The sequence below is a fragment of the Emydura macquarii genome, unplaced genomic scaffold (genome assembly GCF_026122565.2).
Source record: "Emydura macquarii macquarii isolate MOO-44397 ecotype Brisbane River unplaced genomic scaffold, CSIRO-AGI_Emac_v2 contig_1253, whole genome shotgun sequence".
NCBI lineage: Eukaryota > Metazoa > Chordata > Testudines > Chelidae > Emydura > Emydura macquarii.
The window spans coordinates 36,704,352-36,722,470 of record NW_027131390.1 but is presented as its reverse complement, the minus strand read 5'-3'; the positions used below and the strand labels follow the sequence as shown (position 1 = coordinate 36,722,470).

The following is an 18,119-nucleotide window of genomic DNA, read 5'->3' as shown; positions in this document are numbered from 1 at the left end:
TTCTTGCTTTTGTTACTCTCTTGTTTATTTAAATCTTTTCCAGTAAACACTAAGTCCTGACCATTCCTCTTTCCTCCTTTCAGTCAGAAGAGGTGCTTTTTAGTAGAATTTTTTTTATATCTATACTGGAACCTTTTAAAAATAACTACTTTTTGGGAAATTAGGAGATGTTCTTTTGGAATGTGAATTTTCAGAACAAAAGGAATGCTGTGCTTTCTGTCACCTGTAAGTGTCTAGGCATTACTGGTGCTTAGCTGCTCTCTGTGCTAAGTCAGCAGCTTGCAAGGCATGCATGTTGTGAAGTTCAGATTTGTTAGCTGCATGCTGCTGTTCAAGTCACTGATGTACGAAATCTCTTACCAATTCACAGATGAACATGCTGCTAATTGCGTCTCTACCTGCTCTTCAGTCTTTCCCCCACATCCAAGAGTCAGCCTGTAAGTGTCAGTCACTGGAGACTGATGGTAACACATGCAGCAGCGGCAGCAATTCATAAAAGCCAGTTCAATCCCTCACCCTCGCGATTCCTGGATTTTCCACTGCTGCCTTTTGTGTAAGTGTAGTGTCAGTTGTACTAGCATTAGGAGCCTTCATTTGCTCTGGTTTCCTGAAGCTAAGCTCCATACAAGTAACTGAACTCAACAAGAGCATCCTATGTGAGCTGAACTGTTGTGGTCTTTTTTCTTTTATTGTGGAGTTGGGAGTGGCAGGATAACGGAGTGTAGGATCTGTGGAGGAATTTTGCCAGCAGCATCTTTGCAATGTTCCTCGTTCAGTATACAGGTATAGTATGCACTTTTTCTATTTTTTCCCTGAAAGTGCATTTCTCTGTGGTTCTCCAGGTGATCCTTGTTAGAGGGTTATATTGGCTTGATAGCGTCAGTCATGTTTTATGCAGACCTTATCTACAGTGGTTCTAGCAGATTTCTGTGTATTTTGAATTGATAATCCTGATGCCTTGATGCATGCATTTCCTGCCTTGAATTGCACATGTCTGAGGTCTGCAACTACTACTAGGTGATAGCCTGGGGAGCTTGCGTTGAAAAGCAATTTTCAAGCACTTGCTATTTGTCTGTCTGTCGCTCATGTTTCTTCACTCTGCATTTTCTGATTTATTGCTATGGATTAGGAATGCACTTTAGAATGGCTATTTAAAGTGAATTCAGAATAGCAACTTTTTAACATTTTCTTATCTATTAAATTTTGAAATGAATGGCATTTAAACAGAGAAATATCAGGTAGTTCTTTCCCTACTGGCAGAAATAAAAAAGAAATAAATTGCTAGCAAAATGGTTACAGAGAAGCTGAACATCTTTTGGTATCAAGTTATTTCATGGAGTTAGACATAAGTGAAACCAATTAAATATCAGCAAAATGTCACCTCGTGTAATGAATATTCAAGATTTCCTTGACATTTCTAAATGCAGACATTGTTGCATTTTTAGAAATATTTGTAATGCCAGAACAAAGACTAGAAGGCTTATTGTTCAGGCTGGTGGATATTACTCATCGTTGGCAAAAGTGTGTTTAAAAAAAAAAAGGCATATATGTATATATTCTAGTAAAGACTGGGCAAGTTCATCTCCCACCCACCCCTGCCAATGTGCAGTATCATTACTTCTACAGGGTATTCTTTTTGGAAGTTTGTGTTCAAATAAATCAAGTTGATAAGAGTAAAAGAAGGAATTGGACCCATTTCTGTTTTCACTGAGTGACAGTCAGTTGATATTTAGATTTGAATATGTGCATTGATTTTTCTCTCTCTGCTAATTGGATATTGGGGAGATGAAGTGCAGGGATCTGAGTCAGTGTTTCAAGATTACTGTTACAGAGCAATATAGTAAACCAACTGTCTAGCTGAGCAGTTGATTAATTGAATTGTTTGGTTAGAACAATAGACTTGTGTACAGTGTCTGTGTATCTAACTGATTTACATTTACACCACAGGCTTCCTTCTCTTTTCTGCATTGGTTAGCTTGTTTCATTAAGGCCTGATCTACACTTAAAACTTTTGCCAGCATAGCTATGTCTGTTAGGAATGAAAAAATTGCAGCCCTAACAGACATAACTATATCCGCAAAAGCTCTAGCATAGTTGCAGTTATACTGACAAGAAAAAACACCTCGACTAGGGGTGTTTCGTGTTGCCAACTCTCATGAGTCTTATGATCATTATTTGAGTTCCAGAGGGGTAGCAGTGTTAGTCTGTTTTTAGCAAAACAGCGAGAGTCCTGTGACATCTTAAAAACTAACAAATTTATTTGGGCATAAGCTTTCGTGGGCAGAAACCCACTTCGTCGGATGCATGAAGTGGAAATTTCAGTTTGGTAGGTGTATATATACACATGCAAGGATGGGTGAGTTATATCACGGTGAGGAGGGCCAGTGTTAACGAGGTTAATTCAATCAGAGTGGATGAGGCTATTCACAACAGTTGATGAGAAGGTGTGAATGTCAAAAGAGGGAACATTATTTTTTGTAGTGGGCTAGCCACTCGAGACTGGGAGACTGTTAGGCTGTACTGAATGTCACTGGAGCAGAAGAGACTAGCTGGGGCTATTAACTGCAAACTCAAGGAGCAGCCCTTGTGCATATGAGCTGTCTCACAGCTGTCTGGAATATCATGGTGTACGCCCACAGAAGCCAATTTCTGACTTGAGTTTGCATAATGCAGCATGGACATGCCAGCACAGTTGTGATACTTGGGTTTCTGATAGCGTGGATGCTTATGGAAACACTGAATCTGCAGGTGAGGGTCTCACAGACCTGGGCTTATTGTGCTGTGTAGACATACACTTAGAGTCCACAGTGGGATCGGGAGAGGGATTGAGAGTGGTTTGTCGCATTCTTGCAATTTTACTGTTGACAGAACGTTGTGTTCTGTGTGTGTTGTCTTGTGGTCCGTAGTTTTTCTGTCTGTCCACATTTATGGTTTCCTCAGCCCTTCTTCCCTGTGAGCTAGGCTGAATCTGACTGTTCTGTGAGGAAACAATGCCATGCTGCTCTTTGAACGAAGATATGTAGATATAATGAAGATATATTATGTTATCAGGAATGGGAGTGCAGCAGCTGTAAGCTGGGGTGCATTTTTCCCAGCTCTGCAAAAGAAAGGGAGCAGGAGGACTCTGCCACTAACATTCTGGCAACTTTCCTGAATCCCTGTGTTAGGAAATGCTGCTGCCTCCCTCCCATTCTGTGAAGTGCTGTTTTCCTCCTGGTGATACACAGGTTGGGAGGCCTGGAGAAAGGACATAGGCAAGTCTCCCTCCTTGTCCTGGGACGTCTGTGTGCTATACTAGTGTCACTTTTCTTGCTGTTGGTGGTATTATTGATCACTGAGCCACCTGCTCCTAAGTTGCATGCTGCATCACTAAATATGGGGAAATGCTAAAAGATTGGCTTGCTTGTTGCAGCGATCTGATGCATTGTGATGCAGCTCGGTTTCTAGCATTTTGACAAATAAGTGTGTATTAGGTTATAAAAGCTGTTTTTACAGCATCGGTGACAGCTCTATATTAATACATCACAATTCTGAACATTCTAGGAATGCAGTAGAGCCCGCTGTGCTAAGATTTGTTTAAACATTTCACTTAAAACAGGGATTCAGCCTGCCTTTGTATGAAGAATTCAGTGCATCTTCTTCAAATTTACAGCACTAAATCTGTGAGTAAAGATTGACATTAACTTTAAAATGAGGCCTTTTAGAAATTTCCAGTGTCTGGCAGAAAGGTCAAATTGCCTTTGCTAACAAATGGCAGGTATGTGATTATCCTTCAGTTTTTCCTTATGGTTAAGTCACTACCTGATACCTTTAAATGTATACTTAAAGGAATTAGGTTGTAATTAAGCAAAATTGTTGAATAGCGCCTTTTCCCTATCTTTCCCATTGCTTACTAATTTATGCTTATTTCAGACTGGATTTCTGAAATAAGGCATTACATTTTTAACAGTAAGAGTAATTAACTAGTGAAACAATTTACCAAGGGTCATGGTGGATTCTCCATCACTGACAATTTTTAAATTGAGATCTGCTCTAGAAATTATTTTGGGGAAATTCTACGATCTGTGCTATACATATTGTCAGAGTAGATCAATGTCTCTCAACCTTTCCAGATTACTGTACCCCTTTCAGGCGTCTGATTTGTCTTACATACCCCAAGTTTCACCTCACTTAAAAACTACTTGCTTCCAAAATCAGACATAAAAATACAAGTGTTACAACACACTATTACTGAAAAATTGCTTACTTTCTCATTTTTACCATATAATTATAAATGAAATCAATTGGAATAGAAATATTTTGCTTACATTTCAGTGTATAACATATAGAGCAGTATAAACAAGTCGTGTGAAATTTTAATTGTACTGACTTCACTAATACTTTTTATGTAGCCTTTTGTAAAATTAGGCAAATTTCTAGATGAGTTGATGTACCCCCAGAAGACCTCTGCATACCCTCATGGGTACACATACCCCTGGTTGAAAACCACTGAAGTAGATAATCACAGGGGTCCAACAGAATCTGACTTCAATAGAGTTTCCCCTTACTCATAATGGCTGCCAGTTCCTATAACTTGCAATGATATTGACACTTCTCATGCCCTCAGTAAAATGGCCACTATCTCACTGCTGTGATGGGGTGCATTTAGTAATGATAGCTGCCATTTCCCATTGTTTCAGTTGGGATTGAAGCCACCTGCTACTCTCAGGGAGGATAGATGCTATCCCCAGTGTAGACAGCACTAGGTTGACAGAAAAATTGTTTCATTGACTTAGCTATTGCCTCTTGGGGTAGCGGATTACCTATGCTGATGGGAAAACCCCTCTCATTGGGAAAGATCGTGTCCACACTGAAATGCTATAGTAACGCAGTTGCAGCGGTGCCACTATAGCAATTCAGGTGTAGACAAGCCCTGAGATTGAGACCCCATTGTGCTAAACACTGCACAAATCTAGAATAGGTTCCTGCCCTGAAGAGCTTACAATCTAACTAGAGAAAGGGTTGAGGGAGGAAGGGGTATAAATACAAACCAAGTCAACAATGTGATTGTTTTAACATAACATTTGCCAACTAACAAACAAGGTATTTTTAACAACCTTGGGGGCTCCGTGAACTGCACTTTAACTGTAAAAGAGCCGCATGCGGTTCATGAGCCACGGTTTGGCCACCCCTCGTCTAGATAATACTTAGTCCTGCCTTGAGTGCAGGAGACTGGACTAGAAGACCTTTCTAGGTCCCTTCCAGTTCTGCACTGTTATGAAAGAAAGCAGCATTGGACTGGGGGAGAGATTGTGATTGAAAGAGATTCAGCCCGTAAGACTGTTGGAACATGTGGTGAGAAAAACTTCGCTTTGAATTCACTTAGCTTGTTAAATTAGGTATTAGTTGCATTTTACTTTATTTTCTTTTGTAACCAATATGGACTTTAATGCTTCATTACTTGTGGTCACTTAAAATCTATCTTTCTGTAGTTAATCGGTTGTTTCATTGTTTTATCTAAGCTACTGTGTTTGGGAAACTCCATTTGGAATAACAAGATTTGTGCATATCATTTTCTGTTGATAAAATGAGACTATATATGAGTTTGTATTGTCCAGAAGAGAGCTGGGCAGTACAAGACACATTTCTGGGGGAAGGTCTGGGACTGGGAATTTGCTGGTATTGCTCTGCAGTGTAATTCAAGAGTGGGTGGCTGTCATACTCCTACATTATAGCTGGGAGTGATTTATGTGCTGGGGGCTGTGTGGGCAGACTAGGAGTGGTGGCTCTCATAGCAAAGCAGTGTAAATGGCACCCCAGGTTGGAGGATTGAGGGGACCCAGCTGTTAATCAGCCAGGTCTGTGCCTTGGTAATGTCAAAACCCCCCTTTATCTGAGACTGGGATTTGATAATTTTACTCAGCTCCTTCAAAGAATATTTTCACCAGCCGAGGGGCAAGTAGAGCGGAGTGTGTGAGGTGGGTATGAGGAGGGGCAGGGGTTAGTGTGAAGTGAGGAGACAAGCAAGGGAAGGAGGAGAGTAGAGGGCAGAGGGGAAGGGCAAGAGGCAGGTTAAAGGTGGGGAGAGGAGGTGCAGAGGGCAGGTGTGAGGAGGAGAGTGAAAGGGAGAGCCAGTGCTCCAGGACTATAATATTTAGTACTATGTCACTAGTAATATCTGAGTGTCTATGAGCCTTTCTTGCGTTAAATTCTAGGAATCTGTGTGTCCTAACCAGGGAACCTCCTAACTTGGACATTATGGAGCTCCCCAGCAGACTCCCCCAGTGCCACATGGAGCAGAAGCCCCAGCTTTGTCTGGAGGGTGAGGTCTGAGCTACAGGAGACAGCTGCAGTGGTAGTTTGGGTACTCTGGGCCCGGTCAGAGCACATTTGTGAACATGCTTGGCAGAATTTGATTTTTTTTTTTTTTACATAATTTTGATAGATAATATCAATGTTTGTTTTAAAGCATTTTTTCTATTTTTATCCATTTAAATTTTCAGTTGCACGAAATTATGGCATTAAGCATTTTTTTCTGATTTTTATTGATATAAATTTTCAGAGTGGTGGGAAATTTTAGGGGCTCAGACAAATTATATAATGACAGGAGACATTGAGATTAAAAAAAGTTAACATTTTATGACCATTAAAACACAAAATTGTCAACATGACATATTAAAATACAAAAAGTAAATATCCATAAATCAAACTGTTTTCATGTTATTTACTTCGCCTATCTGTAAATTTCAGTTATTTACCAAGAAAAATTTAATCCTTCCAAACCTATTCATGAATCATGGTGGTGGTGGTGGAGGTGCTGGTGGCGTTAGTGGGTCACAGGTCAAGACAGGATGTGGAGGGGGTCTTGATTAGCACCAAACAGTCAAAGTCTTGTTGTGTCCTCTTGTCCTCCCTGTCAATGGATGCATTTTGAGAGAGATGCATTGCTGCTTTTGCACATTCTTTTTTATGTAAGGAAAGTGGTGTACCGTGCACTGAATGTCATTTTCACACATTAGTAATTTTGTAATATTAAAACCCAGCTTATTCAATTGGCAAAGAATGTATCCTTCATGGAGGGCTATATGAAGGCAGAGTCTGAACTTCTGAAACAAAGCTGCTGTTTCTGAGTTCTCTGTGAGGGAAAAAATACTGAATATTTTTTTTAAAAGTTAAGCTCTTTTTAATGCTTACATAATTCCATAAATCCTCTGGACTTTGTTCTCTGGCTTCCAAAAGAGATTCCACCTTTGAACTGAGAGTAATCATGAGTAATTTCTGCTTGAAAGGAAACCTCTTGAGAAAGTCACAAGCTTCTGGAAAAGGCATTAAGAGAAGAATGGCCAGTGTTGCCACGGGTGACACTAAGCCCTGTAGTCAGAAAAAACTTATTCCTTGGCTCTAAAGCCAGAGGGGAACACTGTGGTCATCTAGTCTAACTTTCTGCGTAACATACCCATAGAACTTTTCCAAAATTGTTCCTATTTGAAATAGATGAGATCTTTTAGAACAACATCCAATCCAGATTTAAAAACTGGCAGTGATGGAGAATCCCCCACAACCCCTGGAATGTTGTTTCAATGGTTAATTACCCATATTGTTGAAAATTTGTGCTTTATTTCCAGTTAGAATTTGCTTAGCTTCAGCTTTTCCAGCCTTGGGATCTGCTATACTGACGAACTCATTTCAAATATTTGTTCTCTGTGTAGGTACTTATAAACTGTGATCGTGACCTCTTAATCTTCTCTTTGTTAAACTAAATAGATTGAGTTCCTTGAGTCTGTCACTGGAAGTCATGTTTTCCAAGCTTTTAATCATTCTCGTGGCTCTTCTCTGAACCTTTACCTATTTATCAACATCCTTCTTGAATTGTGGATATCAGAACTAGACGCAGTATTCCAACAGTGGTCACACCAGTGCCAAATACAGAGGTATATATATAACCTAGCCACTCCTACTTGAGATACCCCTGTTTATGCATCCTGGAATTGCATTAGCCCTGCACACACTGGGAGCTTATGTTCAGCTGATTATCAGCTATGACACCCACAAGTGTTTTTCCAGAGTCACTGCTTCCCAGCAAGGATTCTCCCATTCTGTACACATTTTGTAAAATTGCTGTGCCTGGTGCTCACTATCTAGATGATGGTCCACACATAGGAGGGATATTCTGCTCAAAAGCTCCCACTAATGTTAAATTGGAGCTGCCCCAGTGATGGGAGAATTCCCTGGTATTTTTAGTGCAGGTGCCACAGCCCAAAAGAAGAGTAGACTTCTGCAAAGAATACGAGCCCACCATATGAGACACATGGGCATCAGACAGGTTGAGTTGTTTTGAAATAAAATATTCTGTCTCTGCAAGCTCCGTTTGCCATTTTCACACAGGCATTGGAAAATGTTCGTTATGAAATATGGTGACCTAATGCAAAAATGACATTATTATGCAAGGTGGGAACTCGCTATACAAACACATGGAAGAGAATCTAGGACGGTGGGGTCCCAATCCTGACTGGAGCTTCTGGATGCTACTGCAATAAATTATTTTCTTAGTTAACTGTAGTTTTTATGCACTAAACCAAAGATCATCCCTCTTCTGCACAAGGAAAAGGCACTGCTTCCTTTAGCCCAGAGTTTGCAAATCATTTGCATTTATAAATAACATATTATTGCTTATGAATTTCATGACCTGTCAAAGCTCAGGTATTTATAATGAGGTTTCAGATGTTTATATGGTGATATTTAACCCTCACAATAGGAATACCGGAGTTCAAACTTGTAGGCTTTTTAAGTGTGTGTTGAAATCAAACACTTGTTATACGCAATAGGGGCTGAAATAGTAGCCGGCCACCTGTCCAGACTATGCATGGTTTAGCTTGGAATTGTTGCCAAGATTCCAGTCGCCCGTAAACTCTTGTAAATGAAGAAGTTGGAATACAGCATAGCGGGAAGATGAAGTCCACGTTGGCCAAGAGGCCAAGGTGTCCAGATCAGTCTGACGCAGAGGCTCTGTCTCTGTTGACTCTGTTCCACGTAAACAATGTTGAAGTTTGTCAAGCTCTGCAAAGAGCCTCACTGGGGAGCAGCTTTGTCTAATTGTACACTGAAATCTATGCTGGGGTTTCTTGGGGACCTGACTTGTACTAGCTCTCGTAGATCAGATCACAGTTTGGGTTTTTCCCTTAGGCCAGCATTTACCTCGTCCCTGTCCTGGGGTCCGTCTGGCTCCTGGTGATCTTCTGAACTACCAGCTACCACTAGCTTCCAGTAGTAAGCCAGAAAGAAGACTTTGCTATGATGTGGTCAGCTTCCCAGTCCTCAGCCCCCTCCCAGAGTTTGGGATTGTCCATTGCCGTCAGTGTTGTTCTTGTGGTACTGATGCCAGAAACAACTGAGAGATTCCTTTCTTTGCCTCTACCGAGCCCTACTTCGATCCCATCCTGGCCGTTCAGAAGGGACTCAGTTACCCCAGCTTTGTCTGCCAGATGAGATAAATCAATCTGTTTCAGGTCCCTGATCATTTACCCTTCACATGCGATTATGGGTAATGACAGTGGAGAGGCTTTCATTCATCCTTGTGAATAGACATGGACTTCCCCAGGAACTCACCCTAAGTGTGGCAGAGGACATCAGCAGCAGTGTGTTGGAGTACTGAGTCCATTACTAGTGGGGGAGGTCGGGAAGAGGAGGATTAGGATTAATTTGAGGATTTTCATGCATTAGGTCCTCTTAGGGGTAGGGAGGGTGAGAAGAACCCCCTCCCGCCCCAGTAATTTGGTTTCATTCAAAATATTATGTACAGAGAAAGTGGTTTTGCTCTTTATTAGTTTCGTTTATTGTCCTGAGTTGTTCACTGTTCAAAGAACATGTGCAGCCGGTGAGCTGAGAGGGGAATTTTGGAGAGAGCATACCTTGCTGTCTTGTCTCCAGCCCTAGCTTGTTTGCTTCCAAACAGTGTGGACAGAGCAACTGCTCTTTCTGGCATTCCCAAATGAGACCCTTGCCTCTCTTTACTTTTTTGCATGTGTCCTGGCAGAACAAATATTGCTGCTTGTACTTAAGTTGATGTTGGCGAATGAACTCTTTTGGGAGGAGTGGGGTGAAGAAACATATTGCTTCCTCCCCTCCCTTTTAATTCTAGATAATGCAAGTGATTTGCTCTTCGCTAGCTTTGTTTACTTTTGTGTGTATTAAAGTTCACAGAACATATATTGCTGGTGTGCTCTGGGAGGTGGAGAGAACACACATTGCCTCCTTCATTCCCCTTTAATGTTGTTTAATTCCAAACATTGTGGAATATTATATGTGGTTTTGCACCACATCTGCTTTACTCAGTATGTTCATATAAGTAATGTTTGTGCTGTATTTGTGTTACTTTGCTGGGATTTGGGCAGAGGTAACTAGGAGGAATTGTGTGAGGAGAAGACACAAACTTAAAGGGGGGAAGAACTTCCTTTTTCATAATTTGGAGCAGTAACTGGTTTGACACCACATTTGGTTGATGTACTATTATGAGTGCGTCGTGTTCCTAGAACAATTCCACAGTTTAGATTTTGCAGAGTTTTCTGTCATCTGGCCTGGCTCTGGTTTCAGCGTAGACACCACTGAGTAGGTGGGATGTGTGTGTACACATTGGATGGTTGGTGAATCCCAAGGAGGAAGATTTTAGATAATCTGTACTATAACTGTGACCTAGTCCACAACTCAATAGTAAAAGTTCTGAATAACATTTCTCATTTGGTGTTTTGGAAAAAAGTTTCTAAAATAAACCAAAAGTTTGTTGAAAGTGAGTAATTGACTCTACAACAGTTTCTTTAGAATATCTTTAGGAGCATAGCAAAGGAGTGATGATTAGGCACTCTTTTCCTTCCCCCTCCACCCCCCCCCCCAAAAAAGGCAGGTGATGTTAAATGAGGTGCAATGCATTTAGGTTGCCTTACTGCAAAAGACAATGCAAGAACATGGCCATCAGGAAGTACTCTTCTTCATTGCCACTTGTTGAAGTAGTCCCAGATTCGAGGCTGGGGTGTGCACTTTGTGCTTCACTCTTTTCAGGATTTGTGAACTCTGCAATGAAGGAGGCTCCACATCAGTGCACTGGAACTGAGAGCTATATGTCTGGCCTGCCAGTCTCTCTCCCTCCAATCAAATCAAAACGTGACCACATTCTGATGGCAACCTTACACCAACTGCCAAGGAGGGATTTGAGCTAGCTAGCTATGTCAGAGAGTTTTTCTGTGGTGACAGTGCACTATCCACCACTGGATCTATACAATGCCTTAGCTGACAGGGAAAGACAGTGCCTTTAGCAGACTCTCTGAGCAGAGTTTACACTCAACAGCACAAATGCTCTGTCAAGGGCCTCAAACTTGCATTATCAGTTCTGCAAATGGGCAAGTCCTAGTAAATTCGCAAATGATGCTACATTGAACAAAACTGGGTAATACATTAGGAAGCCAAACCCCGTTGTAAGGGGCATTCCTGTATTGGTAGAGAGAATGGATGGGACCTAATCTCTGACTTCCATGGCTCTTAATTGGAAGGTGTTGCAAAACATGGAGGAGATGCATTCCGGTCCCAAAGAGGTAGTGCATTTAATTAGAGTGGGCCTGCAGAGTGGCATTATGCATAATGGGTTGAAAATGTGCAAAGAAAACAGATTTTCAGATTATCAGGTTGATTATCAGATTAATGGTGATGTAACCCTGTAGCCAGGTGATGTCAGCAGCAGCAAGGCCTGGCTCAATATCTAGGGGCTCCTCTTCACATTACAGAACAGAACCGACTTGAGCTCCCACCCAGAAATCTGGGAAAACTCGCCACCACCACTGAACTCTTATAAGAGGCAGTACTTCCCTACTTGCAAGCACTGAGTCTGTGTGTAACAAAAACAAACTTTTTTTTAACAAGAAGAGGGAACTCAGCATTAATTTGGGAAAATACTGTGAGAACAGTGATTCCAAAATATGCAAACCATAGTAAATACCTGACCTAGAGTATCTTGGTTAGTGTCCTGTGCCTCATTTCCCACTGTGCCGTGTGAAAGTTTGGTGGATGAATGTCTCTTTAAGATGCCACCCTCTTTCCCTCACTGCATCCTGCTCATAGTTGGCTGTCCAAAGTCCCAGAATTCACGTGAGTTCACCTCCCACCCTCGGATGGGGGATGTTGAGCAGTGACTCTGCTGCCATCACTTCTCACCACTATTGTCTGCTGCTGTCCACACCACTCTCACTGCTGCTGCTTACCACTTGCTGCCTTCTCTGCCTCTTGGTGTAATGTGTTCTGAGATTCCATCATTTAGCCCAGTTCTTAGACATTTCACTGGGGAACCCAACTGCTTCTGTATGTTTTGTGCTGTCTTTCACTGTAAAACTGTCCCCACACCAAGTCTAAGGTTCAGCCCATAGACCTGCTTATCAATGATTTCAGCTCTTGTGATCACTGAGCAGAAACCAGGACTCTAAATTGAGTCAAGTTCAAGACTAAAGTGAATTTTAACCCAAAACAATGAAAATTGATCACTTCGTCAAAGCAAGATGTCTGCTGATCATCTAGGCCAGTGTTTCCCAGACTGTGGGTCATAGCCCCAAGCGGGGTCACATCCCCAGTGATCCCAAGTGTTTGTAGTGTGCCATTTTGTTCCATGCAGCATGACCTCGTGTATACGATGTTTGCGAGGTCAAGGTTCATGGAGGACATCATTTAGCCGTACATAATGATCTCCTCTGCATAGCAGGACATGCACACCATATGTATGAGGTCATGCTGTGCAGAGGAGACCATTTAGTAGAGCAGAATGGCATCTTCCCTGCTGTCTGGGGAAGAAATATTTCATGGAAATGGGATTATGCCAGCAAAAAGTTTAGGCACCACTGACCTAGGCAAAATAGGTGTATCTATGCAAATACAGTCAGCTCCTTACGCCGTTACCTCCAGCTCATCAACAGAGGGCATGAACTGCTCACTCAAACCCTGGCTTACAGTGAGAGCTATCAGACAAATCCCTGGAGAATAGAGTGAGGGAAAGAATCCTACATACACTGGTCCCTCAGGGCATGCGGTATCATTGAATCATAGAGTTGGAAGGGACCTCAGGAGGTCATCTAGTCCAACCCCCTGCTCAAAGCAGGACTAACCTCAGATAAATAATCCCAGCGAGGGTTTTGTCAAGCTGCAGCTTAAAAACCTCTAAAGATGGAGATTCCACCACCTCTCTAGGTAACCCATTCCAGTGCTTCACCACCCTCCTAGTGAAAAACTTTTCCTAATGTCTGACCTAGATCTTCCCAACTGCAATTTGAGACCATTGTTCCTTGTCCTGTCATCTGCCACCACTGAGAACAGCCTAGCTCCATCCTCCCTGGAACCTCCTTTCAGGTAGTTGAAGGCTGCTATCAAATCCCCCCTCATTCTTCTCTTCTGTAGACTGAACAAGCCTAGTTCCCTCAGCCTCTCCTCATAAGTCTTGTGCTCCAGCTCCCTAATCATTTTTGTTGCCCTCCACTGGACTCTCTCCAACTTGTCCACATCCTTTTTGTAGTGGGGGGCCCAAAACTGGACACAATACTCCAAATGCGGCCTCACCAATGCCGAATAGAGGGGAATAATCACTTCCCTCGATCTGCTGGCAAAGCTCATACTAACGCAGGCCAATATGCTATTAGCCTTCTTGATAGCCAGGGCACACTGCTGACTCATATCCAGCTTATTCACTGTAACCCCCAGGTCCTTTTCTGCAGAACTGCTGCCTAGCTCGTCGTTCCCAGTCTGTAGCTGTGCATGGGATTCTTCCTTCCTAAGTGCAGGACTCTGCATTTGTCCTTGTTGAACCTCATCAGATTTCTTTTGGCCCAATCCTCCAGTCTGTTTCGGTCCTTCTGTATCCTATCCCTACCTTCCAGGGTATCTACCACTCCCCCTAGCTTAGTATCATCTGCAAACTTGCTGAGGTTGCAATCTACCCCATCCTCTAGATCAGCGGTTCTCAACCGGTGGTACGCGTACCACCGGTGGTACTTCGAAGAAGGCTGGGTGGTACGCGAGCCGTACCACACCGCCGAATCCGCCGCCAAACCTCCCCCCCCTACCCCCGCGCCGTGAAACCTCGCCGCCGCCGCAAGTCACTCCCCACCCCGCGAAAACCCTGCCGCCGAAAAGGGGCAAATGGCGGCAGGGTTTCGGCGGAGGGCATTGTTGCCCCCCATGTAACCCCGCTGCCGCCGAAAGTCATCCCCCTCGCCTCTGCTGCTGCCGCGGCGAAACCCCACCGCCGCCGAACATGCTCCCCCCTTTTTTTCCCGTGTGATACTCGGGGGGAGAAAATGGTTGAGAACCGCTGCTCTAGATCAGTAATGAAGATGTTGAACAAAACTGGCACCAGCACTGACTCCTGGGGCACTCTTCTTGTGACCGGCTGCCAGCTAGACATGGAGACATTGATCACAACTCCTTTGAGCTCTATGCTCTAGCCAGTTCTCTTTCCATTTGATAGTCCGTTCATCCAACCCATACTTCTTTAAGTTGCTGATAAGAATACTATGAGAGACCGTATCAAAAACTTTGCTAAAATCAAGGTATATCACATCCACCGCTTTCCCCACATCCACAGAGCCAGTCACCTCTTCATAGAAAGCAATCAGGTTGGTCAGGCATGACTTGCCCTTGGTGAATCCATGTTGACTGTTCCTGATCACCTTCCTCTCTTCCAAGTGCCTTAAAATGGATTCCTTGAGGACCTGCTCTATGATTTTTATGAGGTCTGATGTGTCTTCTCCAGTTTCTGATACTATGTGAAGATCATGAAAATCTGAAATATCCCCCTAACGAATTATTTCTCTCTGACAGGATTAAACCATCTGCCCTTTGATCCTGCCAATAACAACGGACCTCTACAGTTTACCAACACCACTGGCCCTCTGGCTTCTGAAAATGCAGTTGAGAATGGAGGGGAGTCAAACAAGAAGAGGAAGAGAACAAACATTCCTCCAGGTAAGCCAGACAGAAACACTATATGTGTTGAGCTGTGGAAGAGGAGCTGAGGGAAACAACCCAGGCTTCTGTTTAAAATGGCAAAGCAAATAAAGTAGCTTTTAGTTCCTGCTGTGCCAATAATTTAGAGTTGCTGGGAGATCTGTTTCTGTCATTTGTCACTGGATAGCTAGAAATAACTAAGGCACAGCTTGGTACGTGCCGGATTAGCCTGCAATAAGTATTTATTTCTATTTCGGATCAGATTGGTATGCAAAGTATACATGGCCGTGGTTTCTTGTGTGTTGCCTTGACTTCCGTATATTGAAGCTAGTTGCCATTTATATATAGATACGAGGGTGTCTTCATCTGGAGCAGTGGATGTGCCAAACTCAAACACCCTGTGTGATAATAATAGCTTTGAAATAGTGACTCAAAAATCATGACTCAGCCCCTCCTCCCCCCCACCAAATCATGAGACTGGCTAAAATAATGAGATATTAAAAAAACAATGAAGGTTGAGTGCCTTTAATTTGCTTTCTGCTCTTTGAGCCTTCATAATTCACATTTTAAAGCTTTTCTCTGCAATAGCGAGGGCTAGAAACTTCTTTAAAACAATGAAAGCTGAGATTCTTATGTAATCTCATGATTTCAGGAGCTGGGGCTTTAAGAATAACACCAAATATTATGAGATTCACAGTAAAATTGAGAGTTGGAAACAATGGGTTTTTTCTCCGCTCTGCAAGCCTGCCATGTGCTGCTCAGATTGCATGTATCACTATCTGCAGGGTACCCACACTGAATTCCACACACGGTGATGCTTTTCTTCTAGGATTGCAGTCTCAGGGAGGGCAATACACCTATTATATGCCAGGAGGAAGGGGGGAAGAGACAGCCCATTTTGTGAGGAAGACAAAGGGTCCCCAATTCAAAAAGCTTCACACTATAAGGTCAATTTACCAGCTAATGTCTGTTTAGGTTTCCTAATACTTATTTTTCCAGACATTATTCTCTTTTTCATTCCACTCATATCTATATTATCTTAGCTAAACTTGCATTGATTTTCGCACTAGTTTTCCAAATCATAGAATATTAGAGTTGGAAGGCACCTCAGGAGGTCATCTAGTCCAACTCCCTACTCAAAGCAGGACTAACCTCAGCTAAATCATCGTGCAGCCAGGATTTTGTCACGCCATGGCTTAAAAACCTCTAAAGATGGAGATTCCACCACCTCCCTAGGTAACCCATTCCAGTGCTTCACCACCCTCCTAGTGAAAAACTTTTTCCTAATACCCAACCTAGACCTCTCCCACTGCCACAGGAGACCATTGCTCCTTGTTCTGTCATCTACTACCGTTGAGAACAGCCTAGCTCCATCCTCCATGGAATCCCCCTTTCAGGTAGTTAAAGGCTGCTATCAAATCCCCCCTCATTCTTCTCTTTTGCAGACTAAATGAGCCTAGTTCCCTCAGCCTCTCCTCATAAGTCTTGTGCTCCAGCTCCCTAATCATTTTTGTTGCCCTTCGCTGGACTCTCTCCAACTTGTCCACATCCTTTTGTAGTGGGGGACCCAATACTGGACACAATACTCCAAATGCAGCCTCACCAATGCCGAATAGAGGGGAATAATCACTTCCCTCGATCTGCTGGCAGTGCTCCTACTAATGCAGCCCAATATGCTATTAGCCTTCTTGGCAACCAGGGCACACTGCTGACTCATATCCAGCTTCTTATCCACTGTAACCCCCAGGTCCTTTTCTGCAGAACTGCTGCCTAGCTCGTCGGTCCCCAGTCTGTAGCTGTGCAATGGGATTCTTCCTTCCTAAGTGCAGGACTCTGCATTTGTCCTTGTTGAACCTCATCAGATTTCTTTTGGCCCAATCCTCCAATTTGTCTAGGTCACTCTGCATCCTATCCCTACCTTCCAGGGTATCTACTACTCCCCCTAGCTTAGTGTCATCTCCAAACTTGTTGAGGTTGCAATCTATCCCATCCTCTAGATCATTAATGAAGCTGTTCAACAAAACCAGCCCCAGGACCGTCCCCTGGGGCGGTCTGCTTGTTACTGGCTGCCAGCTAGACATCGAGCCATTGATCACTACCCGATGATCTAGCCAGCTCTCTATCCATTTAATAGTCTGTTCATCAAACCCATACTTCTTTAATTTGCTGATAAGAATACTGTGGAAGACTGTATTAAAAGCTTTCCTAAGATCAAGGTATATCACGTCCACCACTTTCCTCACATGCAATGAACCAGTCACCTCTTCCTAGAAGGCAATCGGGTTGGTCAGGCATGACTTGCCCTTGGTGAATCCATGTTGACTGTTCCTGATCACCTTCCTCTCTTCCAATTGCCTTAAAATGGATACCTTGAGGACCTGCTCTGATTTTTCCAGTGATTGAGGCAAGACTGACCGGTCTGTAGTTCCCTGGATCCTCTTTCTTGAAGATGGGCATTATGTTTGCCTTTTTCCAACCGTCAGGGATCTCCCCCAGTTGCCACGAGCTTTCAGAGACAATGGCCAATGGCTCTGAAATCACATCAGCCAACTCCCTCAGCACCCTCAGATGTATTGCATCTGGCCCCATAGACTTGTGTATGTTCAGTCTTTCTAAATAATCCTGAACCTGTTCCTTCTGCACTGTGGGATGTTCACCTCTTCCCCATTCTGTGCTGCCCAGTGCAGTAGTCTGGGAGCTGACCTTGTCTGAGAAGACAGAGGCAAAAAAGGCATTGAGTACCTCAGCTTTCTCCACATTCTCTGTCACTAGGTCGCCTCCCCGATTCTGTAAGGGGCCCACTTTCCCTAAAATTCCTCTTGTTGGTAACATACCTGTAGAAACCCTTTTTGATCCCCTTCACGTCCCTTGCTAGCTGCAACTCCAGTTGTGCTTTGACTTTCCTGATTTCATTCTTGCATGTTCGAGCAGTATTTTTATAATCCTCCCTAGTCATCTGACCAAGCTTCCACTTCTTGCAAGCTTTTTTTTTGTGTTTAAGCTCACCAAATACTTCTTTGTTAAGCCAAGCTGGGCGCTTACCATATTTGCTATTCTTTCTGCACATCGGGATGGCTTGTTCCTGCGCCTTCAATAAGGTTTCTTTAAAATATAGCCAGCTCTCCTGGATTCCTTTCCCCCTCATATTAGCGTCCCAGGGGATCCTGCCC

General features: G+C 43.2%; 1 protein-coding gene across 4 annotated transcripts in view; it reads left to right on the top strand.

The window, feature by feature from the left end:
* Window positions 1–18,119, top strand: part of ENOX2 (ecto-NOX disulfide-thiol exchanger 2) — a 149,942-nt gene that overhangs the window by 26,359 nt on the left and 105,464 nt on the right. For all 4 annotated transcript variants that reach the window (XM_067548479.1, XM_067548477.1, XM_067548478.1 and 1 more), the window contains exon 2: window positions 14,824–14,967. In XM_067548479.1, coding sequence (XP_067404580.1) covers window positions 14,824–14,967 — 144 coding nt within the window. The remainder of the gene's footprint in view (window positions 1–14,823; window positions 14,968–18,119) is intronic.